The sequence below is a fragment of the Equus caballus genome, chromosome 2 (genome assembly GCF_041296265.1).
Source record: "Equus caballus isolate H_3958 breed thoroughbred chromosome 2, TB-T2T, whole genome shotgun sequence".
Classification (NCBI taxonomy): Eukaryota; Metazoa; Chordata; class Mammalia; order Perissodactyla; family Equidae; genus Equus; species Equus caballus.
The window spans coordinates 48,313,831-48,330,325 of NC_091685.1; the positions used below are offsets into that span (position 1 = coordinate 48,313,831).

A 16,495-nucleotide genomic window follows, 5' to 3' on the forward strand; every position below is an offset into this window, starting at 1 on the left:
TGATTCCGGGGGCTGATCAGGGACAAAATTGATGGGCTGGCGCGTGCGCGCCCCGGGATACGTCAGTTCCGCGTAGCAACGGCACCGTGTGTCCCGTTGCTATGGGCGCCCACAGAGTTCCGGACTGGGCAGTCGCTCAGAGGCAGGTGCTGGAGGAGCCGAGAGGTCCTGATAGTCGAAGTCCCAGCGACGCCGCGGTGAGTCCTGGACGGAGGGAGCGGCCGCGGGAGGAACAGCCCGGGGATGCGCCAGATCGCAGGGAGGAGCTCTGTCCCAGGCGGGCGCGCTCCTCCGAGACCCCGCCCCCGATCCGGTCCCCCGCGCACGTGGCCCTGCGCGCCTTCCCCGGCCCTGGCGGAGCGCCGGCCCGGGGCCGCGGGAACCAAGCCTCGCGGGGGGGTCAGTGTCCAGCGTGGGGCCGCCCCACCGGCTGGGCGGGCGCGGGGCAAGGTGGGGCCCCCGGAGCGTGAAGCTGCGCGCAGTGGTTCTCGGTGCTAGCGCACACATCGGCGCTTAACAAGATGACAGAAGGACGGAAACGCGGTTCCTGGCCCGTCTCCCACAACCGTCTTTAGGATGAAGGGCCGGACTGGAGAATAGGCTTTCCCGATCCTCCGAAAGTGCCTCACACGGGAGTGGGGACATAGATCTCCGACCCAGGAGTCTGGAAGGGCTGAGCAGCCACCCGAAGCCCACAGAGGGCGCCCTTGCTCGAGGAGAGCTCCTAGGGCTCTGGTCAAAGGCGAGCGCTTCTCTTTGGGAACCTTCAAAGGCCACGTGCCTGCTTCAGGGGCAGAGAGGAGGCTGGACCCACATGGGGCGGAACGAGACAAAGTTGGATGGAGGCCAGCGTCCCTCTAGAACTCACAATGTCCAAAGTTAGCAAAGTTCGTTTCTTGGGCTGTCATCCCAAAATGAACGGAATTGGTTGAGTTCCCAGAATTATATGGAGTTTCCTCACTAGATTGGGAACAATTTTAAGCCTGAATAAAAATAGGAAGAAAATTTAATTCTAAGATAATTTTGTCTGTGATTTTTTTTCTCACATGAGAAAAACCACATGCGTTTCCCAGCCAGATGCCCCCCAGTGGCCATCATCAAGATTTTATGGATTAGATGCAAACCACACCTCCCACAGCACCCTGGCAGGGCTTGGCTGGGTAAAGAAGAGGAAATGGGTGAGAGGCGTGAAGTCCTTGTCCACAAGCAGCTCAGCCACATGCCCCTCTCTAGCGTCATCCGAAGGCTGGCATTTGGCAAACTTGTGTACTTTTATATAAAAAGGAATAAATTTGAAAATAAAGCTCTGCATTTAAAAAGTTACTTTTTTGGGGGGGAGTCAGTTTTACTTAACTTGGCTTAATTTAAAAAACAGAAAGTGTTTAAGATTTGGGTAATTGCTTGCCCTCCCCCTGGAAGGGTTCCCTCCAGTCTCCCTAATCCAAGCAACATGGTCCGCACTTTCCAATTTCCGATGGACCATGCCAAATGCCCGGTCTGCTTGTGCTTGTCACTTAAAATCTTAGACTGGAAGCCATTGGGGAGGACAGACACGCCTTTCCTAAAGACACTGACTTAGTAAAAGGGAATTACGATGATGCTTCCTACCTGATGCATTCACGTTTAATTGACAAATGTGGGGTTCTCTGCTGCTCCTGCTGAGCCATTTTGCTGAAGGGATTCCTCCAACATCCCCCCTCCCCACAGCACGATTTTCTTCTCTGAGGGAGTCATCCCGCATTGAAGACCTGGAGGAGAGACTGCAGAGGTTAAAGATGCAGGTGGACAGCTTGGCCTCCAGCCTGACCTTGGGCCCAGAGAGGGGAGACATTGCTGTCCCTGGGAGCCCAGGCCAGCAGGAGCAAAGTGGGCCCCACCCAGGCCAAGTGCAGCGCGCTCTGCCCTCAGAGCCTGGGCAGCAGATATGGTTTCTGAGTGCCCCCATCTGGCCAGACCTCTAGGAGCTGCGCAGCACACCAGAGCTGTATCCTTCCATCTGGCCCCCGAGGCCCAGCCCCAGGGCTTCCTGGCACCAGGGCTGCAGCAGCTGTCTAGGCCACCTGCCTGGTGTCTCCCATGGATGATGCCTGTGCAGAAGCCTGTCCACTTAAAACTCGGAGTCTCTCACGTGATGGGCCTGAGGCCGCTGCTGCCCCCTGTATCACTCTTTGGTCTCACTCTCCTAAGACAGCAAGGGCTTCAGGAATGAGGGGCTGGTCCCTCTCCCTCAGCCGGCTGGGCCCCTCCCGTTCCTGTTCTTTCTCTCCAGCTTCCAAAAGGACCTGCTGGGTTCCATCTCCCTTGCAGTCGCCCCAGCCCTCATGCACCCCACGCCTACCCCCACTGGGCAGGTCCTGGCCCGGCCCTCCCAGGCCTGGGGCCCCAGGATGCTGGTCCCCACCCTGCCCACCAAAGCAGGGCTCCCAGTTCTCCATAGGGCCCTGCAGCTCCTCCCCATGGCCCTGGAGGTTAAGGAGAGGTCTGAGGGGTAGCAACGCTGAGCCCTAGGACACATGCTGCCTTGGGCCCAGGACTGGAGAGTGACAGGACCCAGCCCAAAGCTTGCTGCCCCTCCAGCTTTGTCTTCCCACGTGGTCTTTGCGTTTAGGTAAGCAGTTGTGTACTCGGATGCCCCACTCCACTGTCCTCTGACCCACAGAGCCCCCCCACCCCCGCCCCCAGTTGGACCTGCAGATCTACCCAGCAGAAAGTCAGCACAGCCAGGCTGTCCCCAGAGACCAAGAAGTGAACCCCAAAGAGCTGTGCACTCCTAGGGGCACGCAGGGTGGGGGGCTCTTAGCACAGGCACTCAGCCGCCTGCCCACCCCCACTGATGACAGGAGATGCAGTCCTGCCCTTGGCAGAGCTGAGCCAGGGCCTCCGCCTTCCCGAGAGAAAAGCAGCATCAGCTGCAGTCTGGACAGACCTCAGAAGCAACGGTCGCTCAAACCCCATGGCCACTGAGGGAGCCCTGGCATTCTCTGCGAGGGGCTGTAAGTGGGTGCCTGTGGGAGCGGCCCTGCAAGGAGGTGCAACCCAGTCCTGCCTGGCGCGCCTTGGTGTCCAGCAGGGGCTGGCCCTGCAGTAGAAGAGGCAGTGGGAGCAGGAGCTGGCCAGGGCTCCAGCTGTGTGGTGAGTTGAGAAGCTCATGGCTCTCACCTCTTCCCCTGGACAGTGCTGTGCACCCACGTGTGACACCAGAGCCGGGTGGGTCCTGGCCTCCACTCCTGCGGATGCTGTGGTCAGGACCTCAGGCAGGCCGCTGGCCACCCACTGCTCTCCCTCCCTGTGCCTCTCCCCACACCTGCTGGGGACAGGGTTCTTCTTCCCGCAAAGTTTTCAACATCTATGGATAAGATGATGTAATTTGTCATGGATGTGTTCACCCACATTTCTGAAACGTGGGCAGTTAGTTGCAGGTGTTTTAATTCCTAGTGAGAAATGTGTCAGTGAATAAGGGATGCCCCAAACCCCACCCAGGAGACCTCAGCCCTCCACCTTCCTGAGAATGGCAGCCGGCTCAAGAGCCCCCTGCCCAGGGCTGGCAGCCAGGAGCACCCTCCACCGCCTCCTCTCTGTTGCTGGGGCTGGGTCCACCTCCCACCCAAGGGGCAGGGTCTCCCTTGTGCCCCCATCTTACCACCGTCACCTCTAAGGGGAGACAGCACTTCCACTGGCATTTCTTATTGTTGTTTTAATGGATGTTGGAAGAAAATTTTTCATCCCAGAAAAAAGGGGCAAACATACAGCTGTCACACTTGAGCTTCGATTTTCCTAAACCGTCCCCTCTCCCCAGCAGGAGGCCATGAGGACTCACGTGTCCCCACGTGGGGCTGTGCTTCTGGACTTGACGTTTATTACCGTCACCATGGAAACAGCTCGTGCTCGAGTCACCAACTGGCTGCACTACCCACTGGTGGATGCCCCACTTCCTGGAGACCTTGACGCCATACCCTGCCAGCCTCCCGCCTTCTCACAGACAGCTTTCATCCGAGAGCTGGCAGAGCTGGAAAGCCGGAACCTGGCCCTCGCGGCTCCCCCTCCGTCAGGTGAGCCCCATGCAGGACCAAGTGAGGCGCAGCCTTGGCGAAAGCCTCAGAGTTCTCCCCGTCAAATGAGGGATGGCAGCAGCAGCCCTTCCCTCGCGGGGTGTGAGAGCCAGCGGATGTGAGAGCTGCCAAGTGGGCGGCCACCCTCACCCCCGTGCTGCACAGGAGCCTCCCCTTGGAGTCCCCTCCTCCTGGGGTCCCCCCATGGTGTCCAGGCTCTTCCCGGTCCCACCCTGTCCTGCCATGTGGACGTCTGCCTGCCTGCCCCGCAGATCACAACCTCTTGCTTTTCTTGCCTCGACCACGAGCAACCACAGCACAGCCCTTTCTGATTTCCAGGTATGTGTCGGGAAGTTCTTGGTTGCCTTGTGAAGTGGCATGTCAGTCCTGGCAGGCCTCAGCCTCGGCCCCAGACCCAGAGTACACCGAGGAGTCAGGGCCTGCAGGTCAGGGGAGGTGGAGTGTGCAGGGGGGACCAGGACAAAATTGTTTCCTGGAGAATGTTCCCAGATGGGGCGCAGACTCAAGGACCTTTAAAAATTGCCTGGGACGATGCCAGGGGCAGGGCTTCGGCGATAAGGGCTTCCAGGAGAGGGTTTCCTTGGCTGGAGATGGGTGTGGGGGCTCCTCTCAGTGGGCCTCAGCATCCAGCAGAGATGAAGTAAAGCCAGAGCCTTCTCCAGGGGCTGGGGGCGTGTGCCTTCCAGCTGCTCTGCCCTCTCCAGGGATTGAGGGCGTGTTTCGGGGGAAGGAGCTCACCACTAAGCTTGTCTAGAGTGTGTGGCTGCGCTGTCAGGAAAGGACCCACCAGCACTCTCGTGCTTTTTCTCCCACTACCTGCATGGTGCTCCACAAGCCTGGCCCGGGGCTCAGTGTCGGCGGGGGACCCATCCGAGTGGCTAATGGGCTTGGACCACTGAGCACCCAGGGAACTGGGGTGGGGGACACAGCCCTGCTTAGGGGCATTCTGCCCCTTGGGGGCAGATCAGGCCCAAGTCCCAGGCTGAAGTCAGCTGCCTGCTGACCACTTGTCAGGTGTAAAGAGAAACATGCAGTGGCCACACAGGCCACAGTCCCACTCAGGCTTTCCTGGGCTTGACTTGAGGGGGTCGGGGGTGGGGGGAAGGAGAAGAAACCCAACACTCACTCAGCTGTGGCCCCCCCACCGAATTTGGCCTGGCCACACCCTGCCATCTGCCCCTGAGGCCCTGGCCCCCATTCCCACTCTGCTCACACAGGCAGGGTGAGTTTGTCTCTTTGCCATTGTCACATAGGCAAACCCTGGGCTTAGGCACAGCTGACCCCCAAAACGCCCAGCACGCTGAGCTAGTGGGGGTGCTGGCCTTGGGCCCCTGGGCAGGGCCCTGACGATGCTCAGAGTCAGCCTCTTGGGAAACGGCAGCAGGCCAGCTGGCTCGAAGGCTGCCCCTGCACACACGTGGCACACACGCCTGCCAAGCCCGAGCAGACTGAGAATGTGTCAGGGGCCCCAAGAGCACCTCTCTCCCTGCAGTTGCCTGGAGCAGGGGCTCTGTTTCCCACTAGCCGGGCCAGTGGAGAGTCAAGCTGCAGTTGAGGGGGTCTTGCCAGCAGAGGGCACCCTGGGCGCAAGGCTGTGCTGGGGGCAGCCCTGCAGAGCCAGGCGAGCTGTCCAAGCGTTCCAGTAACTGCGGTCCAAACCAGAGTCCTGGTCCACAGAAACCGGCCTGGGTCCTTGAGGAGGTGCACAGGGGGCCACAGGAGGCATGGTGGTGTGCATCCTGGCGGCGGGAGGACGGCTCCCCCTCTGCTTCCCCGGCACCAGCCAGGGCACCATCGGTCCTCCACCAGAGACCTTTCACAGGCTAGTGTGTTTCAACAAGGAGTAAAGCACTCTAAGGAGACTGCAGGGCTCAGCTTACATCTGATTTACTGTATTGTAAAGTCTGGGATGTTAGTGGGGAGGGGGCAAAGTGAGCACTGAGCTGGTGCAGGCAGAGGTGGACGTGCCTGGTGGGGCTGAGGGGCAGCAGTGCTGCATGCCCTTGGGACTTGTCTGGTGGCCCCAGGATAGTCCGTAGTGACAGAAGGTGGGATCAGAAGATGCTGCAGAGAATCGCTGGGGTGAACTCACCCAGGAGAACCTTGTTTGTTGCCCTCCCCCCACCCCAGAAGCAGGCAAGTCTCTCTGCCAGTGCTGGCCTTAGGGCCCAGCAGGGGCAAGGAGCTCTCCTGTCTCCAGGGTCCTGAATGCCAGGCTCTGGTCCCGTTCCTCCCAAAGGTGTCATCTGCATCCCAGGTGGCTGTAGCTGGCTCCATCAGAGTCCTGGGCAGGAAGACTGCCTTTCCACCCACTCAGCCACTGACCACACCATCAACCTCCCAGCACTCCTCCCTGCCCTTTCCCAAATCCTCTCCCCTCCAGGAAGCCTTAGGGACCTGGCCAGAGCCAGCTCCTCCCCTTCCTCATCCACCTTCTATCGGCATCCAAGACTTAAGTGACCATGGGGACTCAGCGTCCAGCCGGACCACGCTCCCTCGAACCAATGCCAGCCGTTGCCACCAGAGCGACTGGCCTTTCACATAAGGGCCTTTCTCCGCTCCTGGGCCCAGGGCCAGTCCTGGGGCTTATGTTCTCAACCCGCCCCCCAGACTTCCTGTCCATCTCCCACTGAATCCTGCCCAAAAGATACCACCGAGTGCCCAGCTCTGGGCCAGGCAGGGGAGGGGTCGAGACGGCACGCGCTGCTGCCAGGGCTGCAGCGGAGGGTCCGGCCGGGAGTTAGGCGAGGCCCGCCTGGATGGCAGACGCCCGAGCAGGGAGCCCTCCGGCCGCGGAGGAGGACTAGGGCGTCAGGCTCGGCCAGCACCCCCACCCCCCGGGCAAGACCTGGGTTTCGGCGGCGGGCTCGGGAGAAGGGGGCCCTCGGGTGGGCGGGGGCGGCCGGCTCACGGCTCGCGGCCCCCGGATCCCGGCGGCGGGGGTCGCGGGGCGCGGCTGCGCTCGCCGTCGGGCGTGCAGGCCTTGGCCGACAGCGCCCTCTCGCGGCCGGAGCGGAAGGCCGCCGTCACGGTCACCAGGTAGGCGGTGCCGGGCGCCAGGCCCTGCAGCGTGGTGCTGTTGCGTCCCGCGGGCACCTCCACGCGCTGCGCCGCGCCGCCCCGCAGCGGCCCAAACTGCACGTGGTAGCCGAGCGCGGCGGCCGGGCCCAGCGCCGGGGCCCAGCTCACCCGCAGGCTGCGCGGCCGGGCGTGCGAGATGACGATGCGCTCCGGCCCGGCCTCCTCTGCGGGGGAAGCGCCCGTGAGCTGGGGGCCCAGCCCCGCGCCTCCGCCCCGCACGCCCGACCCAGCCCCGCGCCCCTGCCCCGCGCCCCACATGCGCCCCGACCCCGCCTCACCCGGCAGTGTGCGCACCCGCAGGTGCTGCGGCCTCACGAGGCGCACGTTGGACTCGGGCACCAGCGCCACGTCGTAGTCCGTGTCGGGGTCGAGGCCAGTCCAGGCCCAGCCGGTGGTGTTCCCAGGCAGCTGCTGGCGGCGCGCAGTCACCGGCTTGGCGCTGGGCGCCAGCTCCAACACATAGTAGCCCGAGTCAGCGGTCAGCAGGGGCGGCCAGGCCAGGCGGAAGCCGCTGGACGTGACCTCAGAGGCGTGGAGGCGCTGCGGCTGCATGGCATCTGCGGGGGGTGCAGGTGGTCAGGGAACGGAGGTCGCCTCCTTGTGCCCAGGCCTGGGGCCCTGACCATTGACTCAGGGAAGACCCTGGGGTCGGAGGCAGGGGTAAGGGCCACCTGGCCAGGGAGATGCAGGGTCTAGGAGCTGGGCAGGCAGGCCAGCCTCTACACGCCCCGAACAGATGCTAATGATATGCAAACTGGTGATTGGGGGGGAGGGGAGGACGAGACTCAAGTGCAGGCCCCAACACAGGCCCCATCAGGAGCTTCCCTGTCTGCCCACACCCCAAACCCAAACCAGTGAGGAACTATAGTAGCCACCACCTAGCCAGTCCAGTGGCCTGGACAATGACCCCTCAAAGGTGGCAGGGCCGAAGATGGTGTCTAAGAACAGAGAACTAGCCCCCTGCCCAGCCTGAATGGCCAGCACAGGATCTGGGTTCAGGTCAGCTCTGGACAGTCAAGGCAAAGGGAGGCCAATGGTGCAGCCAGGAAATGGGAGGCCACTCAGGACGCCCTGAAGGGTGGTGGAGTTGTGACAACTCCAGGAGCAGCTAGACTTGGGGTTCAGCAGGATGCTGCGTGCCTCAGGTCCCCAGGAGAGTGTGGTGGGGGGCACTCCAGAGGGAGCCCCAAACATGTGTTACTCCTGAGCCTGTGACACCAAGTACCACACGGCTGATAAATGTCAGGCTGATAAATGTCTGGGATCCTGGTGCTTCCTCCGTTAGTGCCTAGTGCCCCAGCTGCAGCCTGGCACTCACTCTCCTGCCCATGCCCCACACTTACACCCCACCCTCAACCCCAGGAGTCCCCATCCTACTGCCTCACTGCCCAGCAGCCTGGGTCATTCTCTTCCAGCTGCTTGCCTTTTCTCCTGCTATCCCCTCCAAGCTCAGCCACAGTGATTGACCCAGGGACCACCAGGGACCAGGTCCCTGGGGGAAATCTTCAGAAGGATCCTCTACCCCCTCCCACCCACCATCCAACCCCTCCCAGTTTCGGGTGAATGATTAACCCACGGCGGAGACTGGGGAAGAACCCTGGGGTTAGTGGCATTTTTCAGTGGCCACAGCAGGCTGAGCCAGTGACCAGGCCCATCATCTCCAGTCCCTCCCCCTGCGGGGTTTGGTTTAGGGGGATGAGGAGGTCCAGAAGAAAGCCAGTGGCAAGCTACTAGTCCCTCCCTTGTCCGGCCGCCTCTCCAGCAATCCCTACAACCGCCCGCAGCACAAACCCACTCAAACTCTTCTGTGGCTATCCTCACCCCCGAGCAGTGGGGCCCGAGTTCTCTGTCAGGAAATCTCAGCCCTTCCTACCCCCTGGCTCTCCCCTCTCCAGGTGTGGTGGCCCAGCACAGGTCCAGGAGCGAGTGCTGCCCATCTGCAGAGTCCTCAGGCTTGGAACCTCCTTGCTCTTCCTCTACACTTAGCAACATCCCACCAGGGCAGCCCTTGAGTCCCTCAGCCCAGACCAGGCTCCCCGCTCCGTGAGCCTCCAGCTCTGGTCTGGGCCCATCAGCAGAGAACTCCACCTGGGATGTTTACTCAGGCCAGCCCCTCTGTCCACCACAGCCCAGGTAGTGGGGCGCACGGTTGGAATGTGTCCCTGGAGAATGCAAGGAGAAGCTGTGTGCGCATAACCTCCCCACTGACCCCTGGGGAGCACCGCAGTCCCGCAGCCCTGACCCCTGTTCCAGGCAATGAGTCCCTCCTGAAGTCACCCCAGCTCTCCTCCTAGGTTCCCCCCAGGCCCTGCTTCCTCCCACCTACCAAGAATGGAGCCCCTCAGCTCCTGGGCAATGATGTGCAGGTCGTCCACATCAACAAAGTGCAGGTGCTTCTCAGCGGGGGCCGAGGCAGCGGCTGACAGCTCCAGGAGGTTGCCACGGCCAGTGCTGACAATGAAGATGGTAACACCCAGGTCCTTCAGCTCCTGCATGGGGGGCCCCATGGGGTCGCTGGAGCCGCCGTCTGTTACCCACACCAGCACCTTGGGCACCCCGGGCCGGGCACCGGCCTCTTCGGCAAATAGCTGCTCCTTGGCGTATGCCAGTGCCAGGCCAGTGTTGGTGTCGCCCATGCGCTGGGTTGCAGCACGGATGGCATCCTGGACAGCCGCGCCTGAGCTGTGCTGGTTGAAGGGGAACTCGGTGTGCGGCCAGCTGCCCACATGCACCAGGCTGGCACGCAGGGCCTCAGGGCCCAGGGGCAGTGGGGCTGCCAGCTGCCCCAAAAACTCCCGAACTCGGGAAAACTCATAGTGAGACACACTGGCCGAGCTGTCCAACAGAAACAGCAGGTCCCCCTGGGGGGCAGATGCTGGGGGGCCTGGGGGAAAGGGGAAGGGTTCAGCCTCAGGTGGTGGCCTCCAGACAGCCCACACCCAGGGCAGAACCCCCAGGGCCCAAGCTTTCCCTGAGCTGGCGCTTGCCCTCATCCACGTAGGCCCTGAAAGCCCGCTGGGTCCCAACCCAAAGGCCCTGGGAGGGGCACCCCAGGGTGGGGGAGAGGGTTCCAGCTCTGCACCCTCGCCATGTACCTGGGGCGCTCTCTGGGCTCATGTCTCATTTATAAAGGAGAGCTGACCCCTCCAAACCCCCACACCCTCCCTTTCCTCAGCAGACACCAATGGTCTTGGCCCAGCCCCCAAGAGTGGTGGTTTGACAGACCTGGGCCACCGGGGCTGCTCGCTCAGGCTCGACATCCAGAGAAGCAGCCCCCAGGGGGGACTTCAGCCACACAGCTCAGCCTCAGGTGAGGCAACTGGGGGAGGGGGGGCGGGGTGCAAAGCAGCTGGGAAGACTGGGGGCAGAGGTGGAGGGACAGGGAAGACACAGCAGTGATCACAGCCCCTCCCACAGCCCAGATGGCCTGGCTGGAGTCGTGACCCCACTTACAGATGACGTCACCCCTCCCCTGGCCCCCATCCTCTGCTCCATCTGGACCCCGGAGGCAGGTGATCTGCTGCAGCAGCCCCTACTGGGCCTCCCCTTCCTCCTGGCACCCTGGGGGGCATATGGGCCCCTCCACCACTGGGCTACGGGCAGACGCGGGCTGGGGTGTCTCGGTTCTGGTTGGGCCTTACGGCCTCAGTTTCCTCTAATCCGGTGGGGGGACTCCAACCTTGTTACCATCCTTCTACTAAGGGTCATTCCCAGGAGAGGGAACCTGAGGCAGGGACAGACCCCCGACGGACACTTCCCCGTCCTGGGCCAGGGCCCACGATCGCCCACAGATGCCGGGGTGGGGGCAAACGGCGGCCTCCACGCCCCGGCGCTCGGTGGAGCCGCCTGGGGCACCTGGGTCCGCCCTCCGCAGGTGGGTGGGGTGCACCGCCGGCCGCCCCGCCCCGCTCCGTGGCCGCGGGAGGGGAGCGACGGCCCGCGCAGGCGGCGGGGGTGGAGGGGGCGCGGGAGCCGGAGCCCCGCCTGGCCCCGCCGCACTCACCACGCTCCGCGCCGCTCCGCGCCAGCGCCAGCCGCAGGCTCAGGGCCAGGCTGAGCGCCGTCCAGGGCAGCATCGCGCGCGACAGGACGGGCGCCCTCGGCCTGCGCTCGCCGCTCGCTCGCTCCGGAGCTGCAGGGCGCGCCGCCGCGCGGCCGGCCCGGGCCCCGCCCCCGGAGGCTCCGCCCCCAAAGGGCCCGCCCCCGCGAGGCCCCGCCCCGGCGCGCTCGCCCCGCGTGCCGAGACGCACAGCCTCCGGGGAGGCGCGCACACGGAGGGACCAAGACGCGCAGCGACGCGCTGGCGTGCACGCACACACGCGCTGCATGCTCCCTGGCTAGCTGTGGGGCTGTGGGGTCGTAGGGTCCGCCCTGCCCCCTGCCCCCAGCCAGCGGGGAGCCGGGAGCCACCAAGCTGGGTCATCCCCAGGCCCACTGCCCGTGGCTCCGCAGTGCTGGGAGTCCCTGAAGCCAGGCTCCAGAGGACCTTGGTGGGGGTGACACCAAGAACAGCCTCCTCCGCAAGGCTCCGGCCCTGGGCTTGGCTCAGCCACAGGGCTGAGGGAGGGGTAGGTGTCGAGGGTCTGGGACATGTGCCCCCAAGGACGGACCAACAGAGATTGGAAGGGCCGAACTTAGGACGAAGGGCATTGGGAGGGAACAGAAGCCTGAGACACTTGAGGGGGAGCTTCTTGGGGGACACAAAGCCCCCTCCCACTTGGCTTCTTGGAGGAAGAGCCATAAGAGGAGGGGATGGCTGGTTCAGGCCCTGTCCAGTGTGACCATGCTGGGCCTATTGCTGCTCATATACACCCCGCCCAGTGAGGGGCCCAGGACCAGGGCTGAGGTCCAACACGGGACCAAGGATAGACCCCCAGCAGCCCACTGGGGACACCCTCTGGAGGGAACACCCTCTGGAGGGGCCCCTGGTGAGCCAGGAGCCTTGCATCCTGGGATCTTGATGAGGCCAGACCAGAGATGGCTGGCTACAGGGGGCATCCCAAAGGGCACTCAGTCCCCCAGGGCAGATTCCCTGCCCTTAGGTGAGGTGGGGTAGTGTCCCCTGGACAGGAGCTGAGGTCCAGGAGAGCCCTCACTCTCCTGGGGGCTCTCCTGGACCTCACTCCTAAGACTCCTTCCTTTGGGGTGACCACTGTCCTCTCCCAGCCACTCTTCTCTGCATAGCTGAGGGGCACAGGTCCCCAGGGCGAGGCAGCAAGGCATCTCTGCCAGGATGTCCTCTCCCTCCCCCCTCCTCAAGAGGATGCTCAGAGACGGATGGGACTCAATGGCTTTCCTTCCTCCCTTTCTGGAAGGTGAGAGCCGCAGGCTGGAGCTCCGACTTTGCCTAAAAAAGGAAGCGGCTCAGCGGAGCCTGAGGAGCTGGGGCAGGAACAAGCAGGAACTGTGTCCCGCCGCCCCCACCCCCTCGCAGGGAATCTTGGCAGTGGCGATGCTGGCTCAGCTCCACAGACCTCGGGCCTCGGCTGGGACCAGAAAATGCCTGGTGCTTCCGCCTGGGCCCCGTGGGGGGAGCAATGGGTTGGGCCCGCAAAGTCCAGGGTGTGCCGCCAGAGGGGTCTCACCTGGCCCCCAGCCCCCCCAGCACACAAGGCTGACCAGGGCTGCTGTGGGGATGGGGACTGTGAGAAGAGGCCATGGGGGAGGCGGCAGCAGCTGCAGGAGGCCCCGGGGTCCAGCGGGAGGTGACCCAGGGAGCCCTAGGAGAGGCACGCCCAGGTAGACACGTGCAAACATTTCTTGGTTCATCCTCCATCTCCCTGGGCACCCACCTGCCCTGGGCAGGGAGCTGGGCATGGTGGATCCGCCCTGTGGCAAGACAGCAGCTCCCCTGCTTGTCCCCCAGTTCTGCCCGGCAGGCAGGCCCACAGTCACACCTCAGCCTACACTGCTGGGCTGACAGGGAAGTTTCCGTCCCTTCTGGAAAAACTGAGCAGGTCTTCTTGGCTGTGACTCAGGCCCTCGAGGAAGCAGCCACTCTCCTCTCTCTAGCCTCTCCATCAGTGGGAGAAATCACGGGAGGCCCAGCCTCAGGAGTGGTCAGCCAGGGCCTCTACCCAGCCTTGGGTGAGCTAGGCCACCTGCCCTGGCCCAGAGTTCCTGATCAGCTCTGCCCAGAGTCACTCCTGCTGCTCATGCTCAGCTCTTGCCTGACCCCTGGGGGACTCCCATGCCCCCCGCCCCCAGCTCTGCTCTCCTGGCCCCCTGCTCTGCCCTGTGGCCTAGCCAGCCACACTGCCCCCACTGTCAACATCATGGGAAGTCTTATTGCTGTGTCCTGGACCCCCTGAGGGGAGACTGGGCAGATGAAGGGTCTGGGAGGAACATGGGGTCAGCCAGAGGTGCAGTGGTCACGCCAGGGCTGGACTTGAGGCAGACACTAAGGAAGCACAAATATAACGCTCCGGAAACCTCTCTGAAGGAAGACAGGCCAGGGGGCCAAGTGGCCAGGGAAGGACCGAGCAGCCAGGACACAGTGGGCCCTGGCCCCAGGCTGTCCCTCCCCCAGCCCAGCCCTGCCTGGTCCTGGCGTCCTGGAGACCAAGAGGAAGGAGCTGCCTGCGTGCTGAGGTGGTTCTGTCTCCGCAGCCTTGGCCCAGTCCAGTAGTCCCTAAGCATCACTTCCTGGAGCTGGCCCACCCTGCCCGTCAGTCCACAGGCAGGTGGAGGGGGTTCCCAGAACCCCAGGCACACTGCTCCATGGGCGCCGCCCCTGCCCCACCCGGTCTGCAGGGCGCTCCCTCCTCCGCACAGTCCAGGCCTCTGCAGAGATGAAGGGCCTTTTGTCCCCAGCTCGCTGTGGTCATGCTGACCCCAGGGAAAAGGGCAACTCCCCGAGCCTCTGACCCCACCCGTGACCCCAGCAAGGGCACTCTTGGCCTGAGGGGCAGAGCAGCCTGGGCCCCACCCCCACCCTTCAGGGTGCTGTGTGCTGCTGTTTTTCACACATACACCCGTGCACACGCGGGGGGCACACAGAAACAGGAAGAGTGGTGGCTCCCATGGGCCTGGGGCTAGGTTGTTGGGTGAGCTGAGGCCCTCTGACCACACCCCAACAACAAGAAGTGGGGCAGAGGGAGGGGGCAGCCAAGAGCAGCAGGGCCCAGAGGCCCCTTCCACCATCCACCCAGCTGCCCCACCCACACATTCTTCTAGACTCGACCTGCCTGTTTGTGGTCAGGGACACACTAGGGCCTGAGGACTGGTCCTGGGGATCTAGAGGTCCCGTCATCTCACGCCCCAGGAGCCCAGGCCTGCCCGCCGTGGCCCCAGAGCTGATCCTACGCAGTCCCCCTGCTGGCAACAGCCAGGGTGGCAGGGAAGGCAGCTGGTGGGGTGGGCAGCCTGGGCATGGGGTGCCATCCTGTCTGCGTTTGTCCATCATCTCTGTGCTGGGCCCAGCCACAGGCCAGATTCTGCACTGGGGACACCCAGGCACCAGGCAGAGCCCTGTCCTCCCAGCACAGCCAGGCTGGAAGGGGGATGGGCAGTGGCTTGCAAAGTTGCTTATCTACTTATTTTCCCCATGGAGGGTGGGGCCATGTCAGACCAGGTGGTCAGGAGCTGCAGGAAGTGCCAAGACGGCGGGGTGGGGGCAGGCCGGTGTGTGTGAGGACAGTAAGGAGGTCTGGGGGGCAGAAAGGATGAGGGCAGGCTGTAGGGACTTCTCAGGGGAGGTAAGGACTGGTGGCATGTGCAGGGGCAGGGTGGGGGCTGAGGCCAGGCCTCGCCGTCAGAGGTACAACCTAATGGGAGGCAGGGGGTGGGAGGCAGAGAGGAATGCAGGTGTCCAGATCACTCCTGGGTTTTCAGCCTGTGCAGGACTCTGAACAGGTGCCCCTCCCTAGGTGGGAACCTTAGCTTCGGTTCCCTCTGCCAGAACCTCTGTATCTGGGACATGACCCATGCACCTGCCCCTGCCCCACGCAGGGTCCAGGTGGGCTTGGATGGGGAAGGAGAGAGCAGGGAGAGACAGACCTGTGTCAACACCTTGGTGGGTGGGCTCCCCAGCAGGAGGGGTGGGACACAGGGGGCAGTGGAAAGAGACTTAGCTCTCAGAGCCAGCGCTGGGCTCTGCCTGTTGCTACCCAGCGCACCCACGGCAGCTCAGTCCCTGTGCAGCACCCCTTGCCCAGCCCACATACCCGGGTGGGGACAGGGCTCACACCTAGGGGACAGGCTGGGGGGAAGGAACTGGCTAAATTCCCTGGACACCTCCTAGCTGCTCACTGCTGTCTGAAGGTGTGCCTGCGGTCACCTGAGCTCTCAGAAAACACTTGTGAATGAATAAATGGCCTTGGGCAGGCCAGGAACCCTTGCAGAGCCCAGTGTCCACAGCTGTGGGGTCAGGACTCACCCTCACCCAGGGCGTGAGGGGAAGGAGACGGGATGCACACATGCACGCACACGCACCCTGGAGGCCCCATGGCCGGGTATGCTCCCATGGGGCAGGGGCACCTGGGGAGAGAGCCTTCCTGCCCAAGGTGGGGGGTCTCTGTCTGGCCCCTCAGTTGCTCAGCACCTCGCCCTGATGTTCCTGACTTCTCTGACAGCTGGCCCCCTAAGGGCAGACCACTAGGCCCCTTCTGTGAACCTCCCACAGCCCCTGCCCCCTGGCAGGTGTTCCTCCTGTGAGCTGGTGGGGCAGAGCTGGGGCGGAGGCAGGTCGCCCCTAGGGTCAGCTGGAGGCCATGCAGGGCGTCAGCGCCAGCCTGGGAAGCTGGGACATACCTTAGGAACCACTGGCTGGGGCAGCTGAGCTCCCACCACGGCCTCCCCACCCCCACCAGGCCCAGCTGTTGTTTTGATGACTCCGGGGCCAGGCGAATCCTCACGAGAGTCCTCATACTTAACGCCTGGCCAGAGCCTGCCCAGCCCCGGGCAGAAGGGGAAGGAAGGCGGCCTTGAACAGGGGGAAGCTCTTCTTGGGCACGAGGCAGCCAGCCAGACTCCTGTCTGACAGGGCAGACGACTGGAAACCACCGAGAACTCCTGCTGGGCCCGAGCCAGCCACACACCGGGCTCTGTTCAAGGCCATGGAGTGAGCCCTGAGTCTGGTCATGTCCTGAACCCTGAGCCATAACCTTTGGGCATGTCTGAGCCCTGACCCTGCCAGTCACAGGCAGAGCCATGCTGGGAATATGGTGTGCAGGATGCTTTGAAAAGCCTTTCAGCTATCACTAGATTCTGCACGAATTACAGCAAACACACACTTGTTTTTTGTTTTTTTTTGGTGAGGAAAATTAGCCCTGAGTTAACGTCTGTTGTCAATCATCCTCTTTTTGCTTGAGAAAGATCAGCCCTGAGCTAATATACATGCCAAT

At 63.2% G+C, this 16,495-nt stretch overlaps 1 protein-coding gene, 1 long non-coding RNA gene and 1 other non-coding gene across 3 annotated transcripts; 2 read left to right on the forward strand and 1 right to left on the reverse strand.

Moving 5' to 3' along the window:
* Position 1: 1 nt before the first annotated feature.
* Positions 2–4,384, forward strand: LOC138915059 (uncharacterized). The gene is made up of 2 exons (XR_002806365.2): positions 2–197; positions 3,800–4,384. It is a non-coding gene; the product is annotated as an uncharacterized lncRNA (long non-coding RNA).
* A 1,557-nt stretch (positions 4,385–5,941) lies between these two features.
* VWA1 (von Willebrand factor A domain containing 1) lies at positions 5,942–11,335 on the reverse strand. The gene is made up of 4 exons (XM_023636000.2): positions 11,155–11,335; positions 9,478–10,035; positions 7,430–7,708; positions 5,942–7,315 (listed from the first exon to the last, which is right to left on the reverse strand). Exons 1-4 carry the CDS (start codon positions 11,225–11,227, stop codon positions 6,978–6,980), a joined length of 1,248 nt encoding a protein of 415 aa, XP_023491768.1. The 5' UTR covers positions 11,228–11,335; the 3' UTR covers positions 5,942–6,977.
* LOC111772477 (uncharacterized) lies at positions 10,114–16,383 on the forward strand. Its single transcript, XR_011436586.1, has 3 exons — positions 10,114–10,461; positions 10,569–10,663; positions 12,467–16,383. It is a non-coding gene; the product is annotated as an uncharacterized protein (transcript).
* The last annotated feature ends 112 nt before the right edge of the window (positions 16,384–16,495 follow it).